Here is a 17432-nt window from a genome sequence, read left to right on the forward strand (position 1 = left end):
TACATTTAAAAATATAAAGATTTTGAAAGACTAAACAGCAGACTCTCTTAATTAAGTGTATGTACAACTTTCTTAACCCTTCTCAGTCTTTAAGGAATCGCCATTGAAGTCTGAATTTCAGATGATTTAAATCTTTGGTTTAGTTTTCCATGAATTCATAGTCCCCAGTTGTCTACCAAATCAAATGCAAATTTGTGCACTAGACTTTGGCTAGACTGGACTACCCATTTCTCCCCATACCAGCCCTATGCTTTCCCACCGCTGTGCTCCTGCTCCTGGAGAACTCTGTCTCTCTGCCTGTTCTGCCAGATTGGCCAGATCTCGAGTCCTGTGACTCATGCTGAGCCACAGGCCCATCATACGCAACTCATATTTCTTCTTTGTACACCCTCTCTTTGCCTCTCCCTTCTACTGATATTTTCTTCCCACTCTCCTCTCTCTGTCCAGTGAATGGATTGCAATATCCAATCAAGTGTGCAGAATTTAGGGGTGTCTGCAGGAAGCCAAAAGGCCAACAATGTGTGTACCTGCCTGCAAGATGCAACAATGCAAATAAAGTTTGCTGCCTGAGGAAGAAATGAAGTGTTAGTCCTCACCCAGAAGACTTGGTGGAGACAGACAACTCAGTTATCCAGTGTTAAATAAAGCCTATGCTTCCCTAACCCCCTGTGATGAAGTGGTCGCTGATCTGGGTTTAAGGGAAGTCAGTATCTTTCAGAACTATCATAGTTTAGATGCCACTAGGAGATGTGCAAACACATGATTATGCAAAACAGAGCAAGGTAAGCAAAGTTAGAAGCAAACCACCATGAGGAAAAAATATACCTCCAGAGATGATCCCAGACTGAAGACCTATGTTTGCCGCCTTTCTTGGGAAAAAAAATCATCTAAAATTACACATCTGGGAAAAGTTTTGTTTCTCCTATTTCCTTGTTTATGTTCTTTTGGATATAAATAATAAGCAAAAATAACAGAGAAAATGCTAGAAATTGTCTCCCATACATACCTACCATGGAAACATACGCAATTGTCAAATAAATCTTTAAAAAATAAAAGAAACATACACAATTGTGACAAGTATGAACAATGGACCACAATTAAGTTATCAATCTGGCAACTCCCCAACATACTACAGATGTGGAATTATACTAATCTTAGATGTTGATAAAGTATACAGGAAGATAGTGTGGAGAAAATCCTAGATCACAAAGGAAAGAAAGCAGATTTTTAATAATGCACTTTGAAGATAGTCAGAATCCAATAAGGGAAACCAGTGAATTTAGGGATTTCAGATTGGAGGGGTTCAATATAGGGAATTAGTTATTTAGGTGATAGGAAAACTGAGAAGCCATAATATATGGTAGGTCGACTCAATTTGCCATGGCAGAAAGGTACTGCTCTTCCTATGATTCCAGTGCTAAAGGCAGGGATATTCTCAAAGCCTAAGCCATGGATCACCCAGAAGCTGGAGCAATGGAGCACATGCCTCATGCAGGCTGGCCTGTGGATGGGCAGCTTTCCAGTAGGAATGGGAGCCCACATAAGAGGTGCCTTCAGAAGTACAGGAATAGAAATTTCCTTTATCAACTCCTGCCCTCACATCTTCTGCCAGTGCCCCGCAATCTATGTGGCAACCTCTGTTTGGCAGGGGTTCCTGGGCACATACGTGGTTCCCCGCAGTGCAAAATCTGGCACAGCAGGCAAGGGATTATGTGAGAGCAGGCAGAGGAGTGTTTGGCAATGCTGCCTGGCTTCAAGTCACAACATAGCCATTTACTGAGAGTCATTCAACCACTAAGCCTCGTACAAATAAAGCCTTGTAAAATTAGGACAATGTCCACTTTAAAATTATTTTTATTTCATTTGACATGCAGAAAGAGAGAGAGAGAGGGATATATAGAGAGATCTCCCATGTGCTAGTGCACTCATTCTTCAAATGCCTACAACAGCAGGGGCCAGACCAAGTCAAAGCCTGAAACTGGTACAGCAGTCTGGGTCTCCTCCATGGGTGGCTGGGACTGCAGTATTGATACATCACCTGTTGCCTCTCAAAGTGTGCAAACAGAAGAGGAGCCAAGACTCAAGTCCAAACCTAGGCACTCCAATATGGACTGCGGGCATCCCACCAACATCTTCAAACTGCTGCACCAAAAGCCTACCCCACAATGTCCATTTCAACCTATCTAACTCACATAATTATGATCATGGTGACCTTAACCTGGCCACAAAGAGAACTGCTAAGCCACTCTTAGAGTATGTCCAGACCAAAAAAATAAACAAATGAAAAAAATATGAAATATTGAATTTCCTTCCTAGAATTCCCATGCTACAGTGTCTACATTGTCTTGCTGTTGACACTCTTCTCAGTCACTCTCCCTGAGAGCCCCATGAGTGATACCTGGGGTGATGCATGATCACACAGTTGCAGTTCACAAGTCAGTTTCACACCATTAACCCATAGGGCTTTTGTTATGGGCTAAACAGGAAATACATTGTTCTCTGTGACTTACTGTTGAGGTACAAATGCTCAAATACCTTAGGTAATTTATGCACATAAAGAAGGACAGATTGGAGGTGAAACTGGTAACTGCGCACTCCAAAACCAGTGTTTGTCCACCACATCACTTTTCCCTCAACCGAAAACTTGTATCAATCAAATCTGTTTCATATTTTTACAGCGACTTTTAAAAAAATGATTAGAGGAAAGTCTGACTTAGGAAAGGTAAATCACTGAAGTATCGCCTGCTTTCTCCTCTAAACAACACTGGGGAAGTGCTGTTAGGGCTACAAGTGCACCTCGTGCAATAGTTTCCAGCGCATTTCTGAGCCCCGTGATTCAAAGCCCCAATGGCAGGAAAAGGACAAAACACAACTCTTGTCAGTGCTGTGAGACTGCAGGTATGCAGTCATCTGCTCATCTGTCAGAGAGTGCATGTGTAACCACTACCACTCGAGAGGCTGAAATATCTTGACATAAAAGAAGTTGCAGTAAACCAAAAAAGAAAGAATGCAAGGATTCATAGTGGTTCCCTGGAGTATAGAAAAAGCAAAGTCCTATCTCTGTCTTCTGTCACGTGCCATTTCATCCTAAACAACTGTTACTTTCATAATTTCCTCAAAACACAGAAACGTTCCTCCAAATTGGTGTTGTAAGTGGTGACTGCCATAACCCCAGCTTCCACATGAGTCTGCAAGGAAAAGTGGCTTTTGTTTCCAAACAGCCTCTTATGAAACAGTGGTATTCCCTCAAGTGCCTCCCAGTCTGTGAAATGACAGGTTGGGCCAACAGTTCACCTCCATGTGGTGGTCTGTTCTCCATGTGGAAAAAATCGGTCCTTTCTAGCCTTTCCAGTGACATGATGGTTTTGTGAGTCTAGCCCTGCACCTGGGCTGAGAATGGGTTATAACCCTCTACAACACCCTGCCTGCTGTGTCACTTCTATCCTAGGAGGCAGAGTAACACCACCAAGTCTGTAAGTACTCCACCCACACTCATGTCCCGCAGTTACAAATATTTCCAATTGCCTTGTCTCAAATCCTCAACTTAAGAGGAAAGTTTGATTTTAGAAGACATGAGGTGTTTACAACTCCAAAGTCATCTTAAATCTGCTGATCTAAACCTAGTCTACAATATGAATTGCCTTTGAATTTTCCTCAGCCCTGCATTTGAACTCTTACAATGACACATATCAGAATCCACCCTGTAATTATTATTTGACTTCTTCCCATTTGATGCACTTTGAGAGAAAGAGAAACAGGACAGGTCCCTCTTTGTGTCTCACTCTCCTTGTTTTCTCACCTGCACTGAGCACATACACTGAGACGCACAACTTGTGCTCACTGAACCCAACTGTGGGCCAAAATCCTGAATACACACTCCCACAACACACCTCAGAACCTTGGTGAATCCGTTATAAATACAGTCATACATTTGCAATAGCCAGGCAAAGTCATGGTTACCTCAGCTTACAATTTAAACATCTATCAACAATTAACAACCCACTGATTGACTTCCTCCATAGTTTATGGTCTAATAGTTTTTCTTTAAGATTTATTTCTGATCGTGGACTAAATTGAAAGTATGTCATTGTAAAAATTAAAAAGCAAAAATAAGAGGGGAGAGTGAGGGAAGAAGAGAGGGTGAGGTGGGAAGCATCATTATGCTTTAAAACTGTATATATGAAATACATTAAATTTGTTCTTTATTTAAATAAAAATTTTTGAAAGATTTTATTTAAAGGTATAGTGAAAGAGATGGAGAGAGAGAGAGAGACAGAAAGGAAGAGCGAAAGAGAGAGATATCTTGCATTTGTTGGTTTACTCTCCAAATGCCGGAATAGCTAGGGCCAGGCTACACTGAAGCCAGGAACCAGGCACACTCCATTTGAGTCTCCCACATGGATGGCAGGGACCCAAGGACTTGGACCATCATCTGGTGCCTACCAGCACATTAGCAGGAAGCTTGTTCAAAAGTATGGAGTAATGAGAACTCAAACCAGACACTCCAATATGGGATGTGCGGAAGCCAAGTGGTGGTTAGCCCACTGTGCCACAACCACCCCCACATCTAATAGTTTATTTTTCTTTAACATGCAGTTTTTCCTATGGGACTCTGTAGCCAATGGAAATCACCTAATCCCTGGACGTTGCTGAATTTTCCTGAAATGCATCTTGTGAAGGCCCTCTTTTGTATAGGGAGTGAGTGTTGTCCCTAAGGAAAAGACGCTCATGCATTAACTATATCATCCTGCATTCTTTCCCTCTAAGGACAGTTTCTTGACCCATAAATGTAATAGGTAAGGCAAAAATGAAGTGCAAGAAGTGTTTTTCTCAGGTTATAGCTCCCTTACATTGGCCAGAAGCCATGGGGTCAGTGGCTCTAGAATATGGTCCATTTTCCTGCCTTTCTTCACCTCCTAAAAGCCAATCCTGTCCCAAGATTTGGAATAAGTCCACAGATGGAATGAACTGATTCCCAGGATGTCCGAGAAATGCTATTAGGGTTGAGAGCTAAAATGCTGGGTATAGTGTAAGAAGAGGCAAAAAGTTTAAAAGTACTACAGTGTGGACAAGTCAGCCCCAAGCTACTTGTACCACTTGCAAAAGAAGCAAGATCTTGCCCACATAAGCCCTGTCTGCACCCACAACCAGACCTGAGCCACATAGAGACAAGCCCCAGACGACACAAGGAGAGGCACACAGCCCTGTCAGGCTTTGGGGCACCATTAGGCTTGTAATTAGCTCCTGGGTGAGTGGGTGTGTATGCTGTGCTGGGAAGCGCCAGTATGATGCATCAGGAAGTATGTCATAGTGTCATCACTGTACCATTACAAGAATTGCAGCCATCGCTTGCTTCTACCAGTGGCTGGGACATTTATAAAGTAAGCAAGCAACTCTCGATCCAGTCTAGTTGTGAAGCCTGTCAGCCATGAGGATCCATTATCTCCTGTTTGCATTACTCTTCCTATTCTTGGTGCCTGTTCCAGGTAAGATGGGCTGGGCAGCAAGGGGCGAGGGAACTGGGAATGTGGAATTCAGTCAGCTCTTTTGCCTTCTTCTGGGAGATTTTTAAAAATTGTTTTTAGTCATATAAGGGGAACAAATTTCATGTATTTTATATATACAGCTTTAAGAGCATAATTATATTTTCCACCCCACCTTCCCTCCCTCTCTCCCACACTCCCTCCTCCTGCCTTTCTTGTTTTTTTTTTTTAACTTTTACAATGGAATACTTTCAATTTACATTATAATCACAAACTTAACCCTCCATTAAATAAAGAATTCAGCAAGTCTTAAGTAGAAAAACCACTGTTCTTCTAGAATATAGACAAGGGCTACGAGCAATAATAAAATCTTAAAATGTCAATTTTGCTCATACAGATTACTTTTTTGCACTCTGCATATTAGTTACCACAAATTAGGATAAATGATATTGGTCTTTTGGGGACTGGTTTATTTCACTAAGCAAAATGGTCTCCAATGACATCCATTTTGTTGTAAAACACATTTCATTGCTTGGGAACAAACAACTTTATTTTGTTTTCTGACAATACACATCAAAAAGCCTAAAGCAGGCTTCCTAGACTTTCTGAGCCACTCTTAAGAAACTAAACAGTTCACAAAACTGCACCCCTCAAGCACCTTGTACTGGAAGTCTGTTTTATATGTGAAAAAGGTAATATAAAAAGCTTTTATTCCAACAGGGAAGATTTGATCTGAGAACAGAAGCTCAGACCTCCATTTTGCTAAGTTAATGGTTGAATAGAGAATCTTTGGGCCACTTGAGTTGCAGTTCTGCTCCCCCTGCCCTGGTCCCTCACACATCCCTATAGGAGGTCCCGTGGTCTCCCTCCTTTCTCAGCACTGCTGTGGGTCCACAGTGGAGCTTCAACCTGCAACATTGTCTAATGCTTGCTTAGTACTACCTTTTTGATTGACTCTTGATGTAGAAAAAGAAAAAAGAAAGAAATGACAGAAAGGCAACAGATGTGTTATCTGAGGAATTCCAACAGCTTCGTATTTGTACAAAAATTCCTGCTAAACTTTCTCAAATGCTTTGCTTTTTCAATGCAGGCAATGGAGGACTCATAAATGCAGCACATAAATATTACTGCAAGCTAAGAAGGGGCCGATGTGCTTTGCTTAGCTGCCTTCCAAAGGAGGAACAGATTGGCCATTGTTCTCTGCGTGGCCGAAAGTGCTGCCGAACAAAGAAATAAAAAATATCCAGAACTTCAGGAGAACCTTGTCAAGTGGGGGAATTCCTTCTTAAAGTTTGTAAAAATAAAATAATTTTTTTAAAGAAAAATGGTAGAAGTTTGATCACTTTAAAAATTCTGGTTATTATCCATAAGCTGTACTTTGGAAATTTATATTCATTAAATAAAAGTTAAAAAAAAATTCTGGTTATTGTAGTGGTTGTTACCAAATAGACAACTAAACCTTATGGTTCCTTTTTCATTTAAATAAAGTGAAATCTCCCCAGGAATCTACAAAGGCACCCATGATTATCATGTTATATTTCTTTTGTCAATTTTATACCCCAGTGAAATTGGACTCCTTGTCCTCCCGCAATACTCTCTCTGCTCTCTTGTGTCCCCTGCCTTTGAATTTTCTACACCCTCTTCCCTGGACTTCCTCTCCTAATCCTGAATCCTCTGGAAAACTTTACTCCTCAGAGGAATGAGGAAGCTGGCTCCTCCCAGATATTCCCTTTGCTTTCCCACCACATGACTCTGCTCTGGTTCACTCACATGCGATGCAGAATCAGCCTTCCAACCTCATCTCCACACTTTAACCACCCCAAGGGCGTCGTCCCCAATTCTGCCTCCTTTGTGGAAACAGATCTGATTTCCTAAATAAATAGAGAGGATCTTTCCCAGGCACCACAGAGTTCTGGCCTGAGTCATCCTCTCGGAATCTTGCTGGGGTTTTACACCGTGCACTTCTGGGTGGAGCCAATCTCCATATCGGATCGCAGGGTCTTGAGGAGCAAGCACCTCGCCAAGGTCATCTGTGTCCTGCTAGGTGAATGCTCTGGGTGTGAAAGACGATCCACAAGCATGTGTTGAGCTGAGACACATTCAAGTCATTCGAGGTCCCACCGTTTCCTGCCTGAGTGTTGTCTCAATGTGGATACAGAACTACCCATCCTCCCTGACACCAGCCTCCAACAAGGCACAAGGGAGGAAAGACAAGAGAGCTGGGAGCACCTCACCTTCCGTCACAACAGGATTAGCTGCTAGAGGACTTGCCCTCACCATGGAGAACCAGACAAAAGATGCAAGATGGCTGCTTTCAGCCACTGATCAAAAAGCAGTGTAGGACTGGGATTGTGGAAAGAAAGACAAATGAAGTGGGCGCTGAGACTGCCCAGCTGACTACATGGCATGGGGAGGAGGACTTGGAGGCCCACAGTGCTGCCCCATTGACGGGACTCACACCAGAGTCCAGGTGGCACAAGACACCCCCATTTCCAGGGAGAATACCAGAGTGGGAGGCATCTGGAAGAAGACAGAGCTCCTGAGTGCTACGTGTGTGTGTGTGTGTGTGTGTGTGTGTGTGTAGGTCCTTCCACCACTGATCTGGGCATGCTTGGAATAAAACATGACAAGGCCAGAGGAAAACAAAGACACCCCAAATTTTGGATGACAATTCCAGATCAAACACAGGGCTGAAAATAATTTCTATTTCCACTAGATACATGCAGAAACACCAGGGCCCCACAAAAGCATCGTATATGAAGTGCAACTATTTGGTTCCTGGTTAAACTGCTCAGCAAGGATTCGAACAAACTCTTATAAACTACTCTTGAAAGGGGCTGCTCTGTAAGAAATCCCAGTGTGAGCAGATTAAAGGCTGCTGATCTTCAAAAGGAAGCAGCCAAAATCCTCACTCAACAACCCAAGGTTTGTAGTATCTTGTTTCAAAAAAAAAAAAAAAATTGCAAACAGGAAACCATGACCCATAATGAGCAGAAAAGTTTATTAATAAAAACACACCTGGGTTGACAAACTAGTGTGACTGAAAACAGAGTTAAGGGTGATGACACATTTTATAAATTATGTCCAAGGCTATAAAGCAAACTGGTCATGATAAGGAGAGAAATGAAAATATAAAGAGCCACAAGAACAACACGTATTTGAGTAAGAAAGTATTCTAAGCTGCATTCGTTGTGAATGAGATTGCAGAGGGAAGATCAGTAAGCTGCACCTTCACCATCGCAAATAGTGAAATGAAGCCGAGAGAAGAAACAGAGTGCCTACATGAACACCTCAAGTTTCCTGGCACCTCTGTGTATTGGGAGCCAGACGGAAGTTGGGGGAGGGCAGATAGAGTGAAGGAAATAGTGACCTATTGCTTTCCACATTTAGTGAGACTATAAATTCACAAATTTACTATTTTTTAATTAATGAAATTACATACCAGAATAAAAAACTGGAGTAATTCCACGCCATCAAAAATCATATATATGTCACATATGAAGGTAAAAACGCTTCTCAAATAATGAAAGACAATTTTCAATAACCACCACACCACCACAACAGAAAGCTAAGAGAACTACTCAGTAGCAAAGGTAAATAAAAAGAATAAAAATGGAAAAAGGAAAATGGACACACAATAGCTTTTAAAAATGAAAAGCTGATTATCTGAGATGATCAATAAAAGTGTTAGAAACTTCACCACGTTTATTAAGGGGAAAGCAATTAACTACCAGAAGCCTCAGGCACACACACCCACCCTCAGGCAAACAGGAGCATGAGAGGAATCTACCTCTTATGGCCACTGACTGACAGCTGCCACCAGGTGGCAGTAGTTTGCATACTCATTGCTCACCTTCCATAAGGCCTGGACAAATTCTTATCTTACCCCTCCAATTATCTCTGGAGCTTTGAGAGGAGGAAGGTAGCTTCCAGGGAGGCTGATGCTTAGCTGGGAATTACTCTAGCTTTTGGTTTGTGGAGAATGAAGAGGCGAATTTATCAGAACACCAGTGATTGTGTGACCATAGAGGTTGATTTTGTTCCAAATTACATCTCCCACCACTTAGTAACCAGATGACCTTGAACATGCCTTTTAACCTTTGGTAACACCTCCCTGGCAGGTTAACTAATGAGAATTAGATGGAATTACTTATAAAAAAGGGCAGGTGTTGTGGCACAGTGAATTAGGCTGCTGCTTGGGATAGTCCTGGCTACTCTGCTTCCAATCCAGCTTCCTGCTAATCACCTGGGAAGGTGATGGGTGATAGTCCAAATACATGAGTCCCTCCCACCCACATGGGCGACCCAGAGGAAGTTCCTGGTTCCTGGCTTCATCCAGGCCCAGGTCTGGCGATTCAAGGCATTTGGGCAATGATCCAATAGTTAGAAAATCAGTCTCTATCCCTCTCTCCCTCCCACTCTACCTTCCAAATAAATAAGTGGCCATAACAAGGCTGACTACAAAACATGCAAGGTCCAGTGCAAAATGAAAATGCAGGACACTATGTTAAAAAAGCAGGGATGTGTTGTTAAAGGTAGAAACATACACAGCTTTTACCTTTAAAATATTTTATCATTTATAGAATTTAATAGAGACAAAAATCATACATGAATAACAATGTAAGTTTGCAAATTGCAAAAAAAGTGTATTCAGTGCCATAATTTTAATAGAGTAATAATTTATTCATACAATACCTTCCTTGGTCATAAAATTTCCAAACCCACTTTTCTGCAAACTCATTCATTAGATTTGAGCAACTTCACTTTTTAATTTTGAGAAGAATTTACCAATGCAAGTGTTGCAGAAGCAACAAGAATATCTTATAACTGCGACAACATTGGGCTAAACTAGTTTCAAATGTAAGCTCTCGGGGCTGGCGCCGCGGCTCACTAGGCTAATCCTCCGCCTAGCGGCGCCGGCACACCGGGTTCTAGTCCCGGTCGGGGCGCCAGATTCTGTCCCGGTTGCCCCTCTTCCAGGCCAGCCCTCTGCTGTGGCCAGGGAGTGCAGTGGAGGATGGCCCAGGTGCTTGGGCCCTGCACCCCATGGGAGACCAGGAAAAGCACCTGACTCCTGGCTCCTGCCATCGGATCAGCGCGGTGCGCCGGCCGCAGCGCGCCGGCCGCGGCGGCCATTGGAGGGTGAACCAACGGCAAAGGAAGACCTTTCTCTCTGTCTCTCTCTCTCACTGTCCACTCTGCCTGTCAAAAAAAATTAAAAAAAAAAAATGTAAGCTCTCATGCAACTTCAGCTGATAATTCAGTGAAAAATTTTTAACAAAACATTAGGGGCTGGTGCTGTGGCATAGTGGGTAAAGCCTCTGCCTGCAGTGCCAGCAATCCCATATGGGTGCTGGTCCAAGTCCTGGTTGCTCCACTCTTGATCCAGCTCCCTGCTAATGCACCTGGGAAAGCAATAAAAGATGTCCTAAGCCCCTGGGCATCTGCATGCATGTGGAATACCCAGATGAAGCTTCTTGCTCCTGGCTTTGGCCTGGCCCAGCTCCAGCCACTCCGGCCAGTTGGGGAGTGAACAAGTGGATGGAAGCTCGCTCTCTCTCTCTCTCTCTCTCTCTCTCTCTCTCTCTCTCCCCCCGTATCTGCCTCTATTTAATTCTGCCTTTAAAATAAATAGTTTAAAAAAATAAAAAGAACAAAACATTAACCCTAGACAAATCATTTTTATCCAAGTTTGAATTTAAATTTAAATGTGAATTCATACAATGGAATTTTAACATTTCTTCTGAATTTTCCTATCAGATGTAGAGGCCCACAAGAAACTAAAATTGGCTACATGGTTTCTACTTAATTCAATACTCTTTCCTATGCACACAATTCTACGTCTTCAATAACAAGGAAATATTAAAGTCTTACTTGCTAACAATTGATTCATCTGAAACTTTATATATAAAAAAATCCTTCTCTGTTGAATGTGATTGCCTTTCTCAAACTTAATTTCCATGTCTGAGTCTGGGAAAATTCCTTGAACAATTCTAGAAGCTCTGAAGAATTTATTAACTCTGTGACATGCTTCACCACCACGTGTGTATGCTTGTTGTGCAATCAATTGCTGGCAGTTCACTGTCAGAGCACCTGTGGTGCCTGTCCTAGGGCTGAATATTCCTGGGAGGCTCTGGGGATGACTCAGAAATGACAGGCAAGAAGTCCCAGTGCTGCCCCATGTGGAGAGGCTCCTTTTTTCCCAGACAAGGCTGCTGCTACTGCAGCTAAGGCCAGGCTCAGCTCCAAGGCACCCAGGCTGCTCCAGGCAGGCACAAGCTCCAAGTGGCCAAGCCACCTGCCCCACACACTCAGTCTCTAGACACCACCACCCTGCCTTGTGTGTGCTCCACAGTCTCACTCAGAAAATGCAAGTCCAATACTTAAGTCAGGTTGAGGCAGAGGAACACCGCACCAAACACCATGCCCTCCTGAGGATGGTTCCCTGGGAGTCCGCACAGCTCTGGAGCTGTGAAGCTGGCTACAGGAGAAGAGGACAAGTTAATGAACCCTGAGGAAACAGAGCTGAGAAACCTTGCTTTCTACATCCATTGATAAGGAAGTATTTGCTTTTCCCAAGCATAACTCCAGGAGTGCGGCATCCACTCACACCTGGGCCACCTGAGCCATCCACCCCAGGGAGGCAGACTCCACTCCTTCCCATTGCAGGGGAGAAGTCTGGGGACACAGCACTTATTTCCTCTTTGAGGCACAGAAACGTGAGTCTAGGTCTCAGCCCAGACTTGATGGTTACTGTTTGCATACAGCCTTGCTTTGTTATGAGCTTGTGAAATAAATTCATGAACTATCTGAACTGGATACTTCCCCACACGGCCTAATAATCACGCACCCTGTGTTTGTGCTGGTGCAAGCTACCCCTCTGGTGGTCTCTATCTAATAAGCAGTCACCAGGACAAATGTTGCTGTACTGGGAGAGAAGTTGCAGCTGCAATCTCATGAATTCCTGATGAGACCCTCAGTCTGCAGTCCTTGGCAGCTTCTATCACCTCACCTACACTCCGGGGCACTCTTCCACCCCAGGTGTATAGCCTGAGGCATTTCAGGAGGATTTTAATGTCTGGGATCGACTGTGCCTCTCTAACAGGGGCCTTCAGGTATGCACTGAGACAGGACAAAAAGTCTCAGACAAAAATGCTCTTTTTGGTTGGCTGTGTTGGAAGAGGAGTGGGAGAGAAATAGCCTCCTGGGAGTAAATGTTTAAGCCACTGCGTGAGCTTTGTAACAATAACTTGAAGCTTATGAGTCATTAGGGAAGCGCAAGTGAGGGTTGATGCCAAACAAGAGGACGATGGGATCGCTGCCTTAATTCAGGCTCTGCACCACCATGAAGCCCCTTACAGTACTATGGCATCTCCTCGAACCATGCAAAAACGTAAGAAGGAATAACCCAATGAAACGTGTGACTCTAGATGAACAAATGGACCAGGAAAAAGAAAAAATCAGCAGATGTAAAGTCCTTCGTGAAACAACAGGGAAAATGTGAATAAGGACTGGATAGCAAATGATACTAAGGAATTATTCTATTTAATCCATAGAAATGTGCTGTGAGATTCATGTAGGAATTTTTCTTAATTCTTAGAAGATGCAAGCTGTGATAAACAACATAAAGTGTCATGCTTTTTGTCTTTTCTGAAAGGTGAGAGAAACTCAATAAATATAAAAAAGTTGACTTTTGGGTTTGGCATTGTGTTGTAAGAGGTAAAGCTGCCGCCTGAGATGTCAGCAGCTCGTATCGACCCTGGTTCATGTTCTGGCCGGCTGTTCCATTTCTGATCCAGCTCCCTGCTCATGGCCTGGGGAAAACAGCAGAAGATGGGCCAGTTTTGGGCCCATGGCACCCATGTGGAGACCTGGATGAAGTTCTGGCTCCTGGTGTGCATTGTGGCCACTTGGGAAGTGAACCAGAGAATGGAAGATCTCTGTCTCTCTGTCCCTCTCTCTCTGTAACTCTGACTTTTAGATAAATGTTTTTTTTTTTTAAGAAGTCGACTATTAATTTAGGCTGAGCATATATCAGCTTTTTTGACATTCAGTTTTTCCATATGCTTCCGCAGCCTGGAGAAAATCAACATCGAGGATGAATGAGCTGCTCCTCCATACAGCCTGCGCACCGCTTGGGAAAACACAATCCCACCAGTGCTGGAGAATACAGGGCAGGCCCTGGGAACGCAACTTGAATTAACCACAACTCCCTCACCCAGCCCTCCCATGTCACACTCCATCAGAGACTTCCTCTCTTAACAAGAGAGCCATTGCCAATCTTGCCCACGCAGTACCATCACCAGCTTCACGTACAAAGGTCTCTGACGTCGAGGGCTCCCAGAGACTGGGGACAGGGAGGAGGGACAGTGAGAGGTGACACTGTGGTGTGCTAGAGCATAGGAGGGCCACTGTAGTCATAACAGTGTGGAGAGGGTTTTCTTTCTTATGCTTCTGACACAAAAATAAGGACAAATGTTAGAGTGGATGCAACTGCAATGACCCTGGTTTGGACGCAGCAGGTTGTATTGAAGCAGCACACTGTGCCCCTTACTTATGTACAGTTGATGTGTGTTGGTTAATAAACATCTCTGGGGGCCAGCATTTGGCTCAGCAGTTATGACGCAGGTTAACACGTTTGGGTACCACTTCAGGGTACCTGGGTTCAAAGCCTGGCTCCAGTTCCTGACTCCAGCTTCCTGCCAATGTGCAGATAGCTCAAGCTGTTGTGCCTTGCCTCCTCCTGGATTGAGTTCCTGGCTCCCAACATCGGCCTCATCCAGCCCCAGATGCCATGGATCTCTCTGTGCATGTTTCTCTCTTTTCTGCTCCTTGAACCCACATGGGAGACCCGGAAGAATCTCCTGGCTTCTGGCTTCGGCTAGGCTCAGCTCTGGCCATTGCGGCCATTTGGGGAGTGAACCAGCAGATGCAAGATCTCTCTCTCTGTCTCTCCCTCTCTTTGTCTGTAACTCTACCTCTCAAATAAAAAATAAAATCTTTTCTAAAAATAAATTATATATTCAAATAAAAAAGGAAAGAAAGTCTCCACACTGTGGCCAACCATGGGTCTTTAAAACATAAATTTAAATGAAGAGATCAAGCAGATCATGACAAAATCCTTTGTTTTAGCACTTTGGCTGTCACTCACAGCACTGTCAAATTTGACTCTGAATTATAGATTATACAAGCTGATGTGCTTGTATTTTCAAACGTAGAGGAAAAGAACCACAATTTATGCAGTTTGTTTTCCCTGGGAAAATTGCCAGCCCCACCTCCCACCTCCCAGGGTTTCTGCTTGGTGGGCTTCTTGGTAGCAGAGAACAAGAAGGCTCTGAGGAGGCGTGGCCCGCCCAGCACTGGCTACCATGGCTCCTCCTGAGCCAGGTTATGCAGAAAATTTCTCCACTGACTGCAAAGGGCAGAGACTCCTCGGTGCATGTCCATGGACGGCAGAGAGGCCACAGACTTCAAGGTGCTGGGGTTTTGTGGAACTGCAGGTTGCCTGTCTGGCTGAGTGAGCCACTCCCCTGCTTTGTCAAGCATGGAATCTGAAGAGAAGCATCTAGCCACAGGGTCACACTCCCAGTCTCTCTCTGACAAAGGGACTGGCACACCCAGCTGACTCATCTGCTGCCACACTGGGAAGATTCTGAATTTTAGAATTTCATCATCCTACTTTAACCATGGGAGGATGTACCCTTGCATTTCTCACCCTTGGTCCCCACAGCCCTCCTTTGCTGTGAAAATTTGTGACTACTGTCAGGGTTTCTGGGTTGAGGTAAGGACTATTTCATCGCCAGGAATTGCGCAGGCCCAGCGATAAGTGAGATTGTATGGAATTCATTTCCACTTTGGTCTGAGATTGTCCCCAGACCTTCAGGAAAAGCAACCTGTAGATATTAAAGTTTCACAAAGCAGGCAGGTGAGCTTCTGGCCACTTGCTCCAAGTCTGTTCCCGTAAGAGACAGGTCCAGTCCATACCCTGCACCTAAATATCAAGACAAAAGAAGCTGCTGGAACCAAGGGCGGGAGCAGAGGATTCTCAGGGGTTTCCCATGCCCTCATTTCATCAGGGCAGCTGGGTGTGCTTTGCTCTCTGCAATCCATTCCTGAAACACCAGGTAGACTTTCCTTTTTAATCTGTAATACTAGAATTACAGCCAGTACTGAACTCTACAGAGTAATCAGGCTGGAACTCCTCCCTCCTCTCCAGTCTCAGCTTGCTAAGCTCAGCAGGCATCAATTGTTGGAAATCCACAGTGTTCTCCTCACAGTATTCCTGGCATTACCGGTACCTCTGCCAAGGTAGGGGGCAGAAAAATAGGAGAGCTGGGCAGAGAAGATGGGATAGAGTCTCGCTCTGTCCTCTCGCCCCCCTCCTTCCCTCCTTCTCTCTCTCTCTCTCTCTCTCTCCTCTCGCACTCCTGTCTCACTTCTCCTCATCTCTCTCTTTTCCCAGTCCTCCCCTTCTTTCTCTCTTTCTTCTAAGGAAGATGCAGACCAAGTAGATTTGTGAATCACTTAAGAAAACCAAGCACCATTGCCTTCAACTTGAAAGGTGTGAAGCCAATCAGAACCTTGCATATTCCATTCCCTTGTGATCTTCCTGCTAAGACAGCCATGCATGTGGTGGAAACCTGTGTTAGGTGATTTTGAAAGAAAATAAATAAAACAAACACATTTTGATTTCTTCAAAGGAAGAAGAGTATAATTTTAGGAACATTGATATGTAAAGTGTGGAGTCTTAGGGTAACCTGGAGAATCTCAGAGAGTAAGGCTGCACCTGTAACTTCTTGTCCCTTAGTCATCTCAGCCCAAAGCCCTTGAGAACACACACAGCCCCTTCAGGGCCACTCTGGTTCACAGCACAGGGCAGCCCACTGAAGGCAGTCTTCAAACCTGGATGCCTAACCTTGATTTTATCCTTGATATGAAATAGAATAAAAGTGATGAAAGAAGGAGGGATGTGGAAAGGAAAGAGAGAGAAAGAAAATATGACAGTAAAGCCTGAAATTAAATGGGCCAGCATCTTGGTACAGCAGGTGGGGAGCCTGCAATGCCAACACTATACCATATGGGCACCAATTCAAGTCCCAGCTGCTCTATTTCCAATCCTGCTTCCTGCTAATGCACCTGAGAAGGCAGCAGAAGATGGCCCAAGGACTTGGATCCCTGCCACCAACATGCTCCCTGATGGAGTTCCAGGCTCCTGGCTTGGGCCTGGCTCAGCCCCCACTGTTGAAACCTTTCTTCAGTGAACCAGCAGATAGAAGATCTCTCTCTCTCTCTCTCTCTCTCTCTCTCTCTCTCTCTCTCTCATTTTGCCTTGAAAATAAATAAATAAATACTTTTAAAAAACTGAGATAACGAATCAATTAGAAACTGTATTGGAAATACATCATTTTATCAACTTTGCTTATGGATTTGGGTTATAGAGGAACAGCAGAGTTCTGAAAGACACCAGAGACCTTTAGAACACAGCCAGAGAGGAAGGAGGGAGGGCGGGAAAATATAGGAGATTAAACCCAGAGTTTAGATACGAGAAAATACATTACAAAAGTTTACTTTTACTACTTATGTTTGTTTCCAATTACAAATTACCTAGTGACTAAGTTTTCATAAAGCAATTGTGCTTTCATCTGCACATTTTTCTCCTATTTCAGCCCAAATACTTGATGGAGTGACTTAGAAAACAAAATGTTAGTAAGTCTCTGCTGGTTGTTTGTGATTCTGGAACCACTGGCTTTTGTGTGGAGTCAGCACCGTGGCTTGGCAGGTAAAAGCCACCTCCTGCAGTGCCAGCATTATACCAGTTTCAGTCCTGGCTGCTGAACTTCAGATTCAGCTCCCTGCTAATGTGCTGGGAAAGCAGCAGAAGATGGCCAAGTCCCTGGACTCCTGCAGCCAGGAGGGAGACTTGGAAGAAGCTCCTGGCTCCTGGTTTTG

At 44.0% G+C, this 17432-nt stretch overlaps 1 protein-coding gene and 1 long non-coding RNA gene across 5 annotated transcripts in view; one reads left to right on the top strand and one right to left on the bottom strand.

Moving 5' to 3' along the window:
* Nucleotides 1–17432, bottom strand: part of LOC103346077 (uncharacterized) — a 68636-nt gene that overhangs the window by 37170 nt on the left and 14034 nt on the right. The gene's annotated exons all lie outside the window — the stretch shown is intronic.
* On the top strand, nucleotides 5330–6864 carry LOC108175984 (beta-defensin 103A). The gene is made up of 2 exons (XM_017339331.3): nucleotides 5330–5486; nucleotides 6574–6864. Exons 1-2 carry the CDS (start codon nucleotides 5429–5431, stop codon nucleotides 6717–6719), a joined length of 204 nt encoding a protein of 67 aa, XP_017194820.2. The 5' UTR covers nucleotides 5330–5428; the 3' UTR covers nucleotides 6720–6864.

Source organism: Oryctolagus cuniculus, chromosome 8, assembly GCF_964237555.1.
Source record: "Oryctolagus cuniculus chromosome 8, mOryCun1.1, whole genome shotgun sequence".
Classification (NCBI taxonomy): domain Eukaryota; kingdom Metazoa; phylum Chordata; class Mammalia; order Lagomorpha; family Leporidae; genus Oryctolagus; species Oryctolagus cuniculus.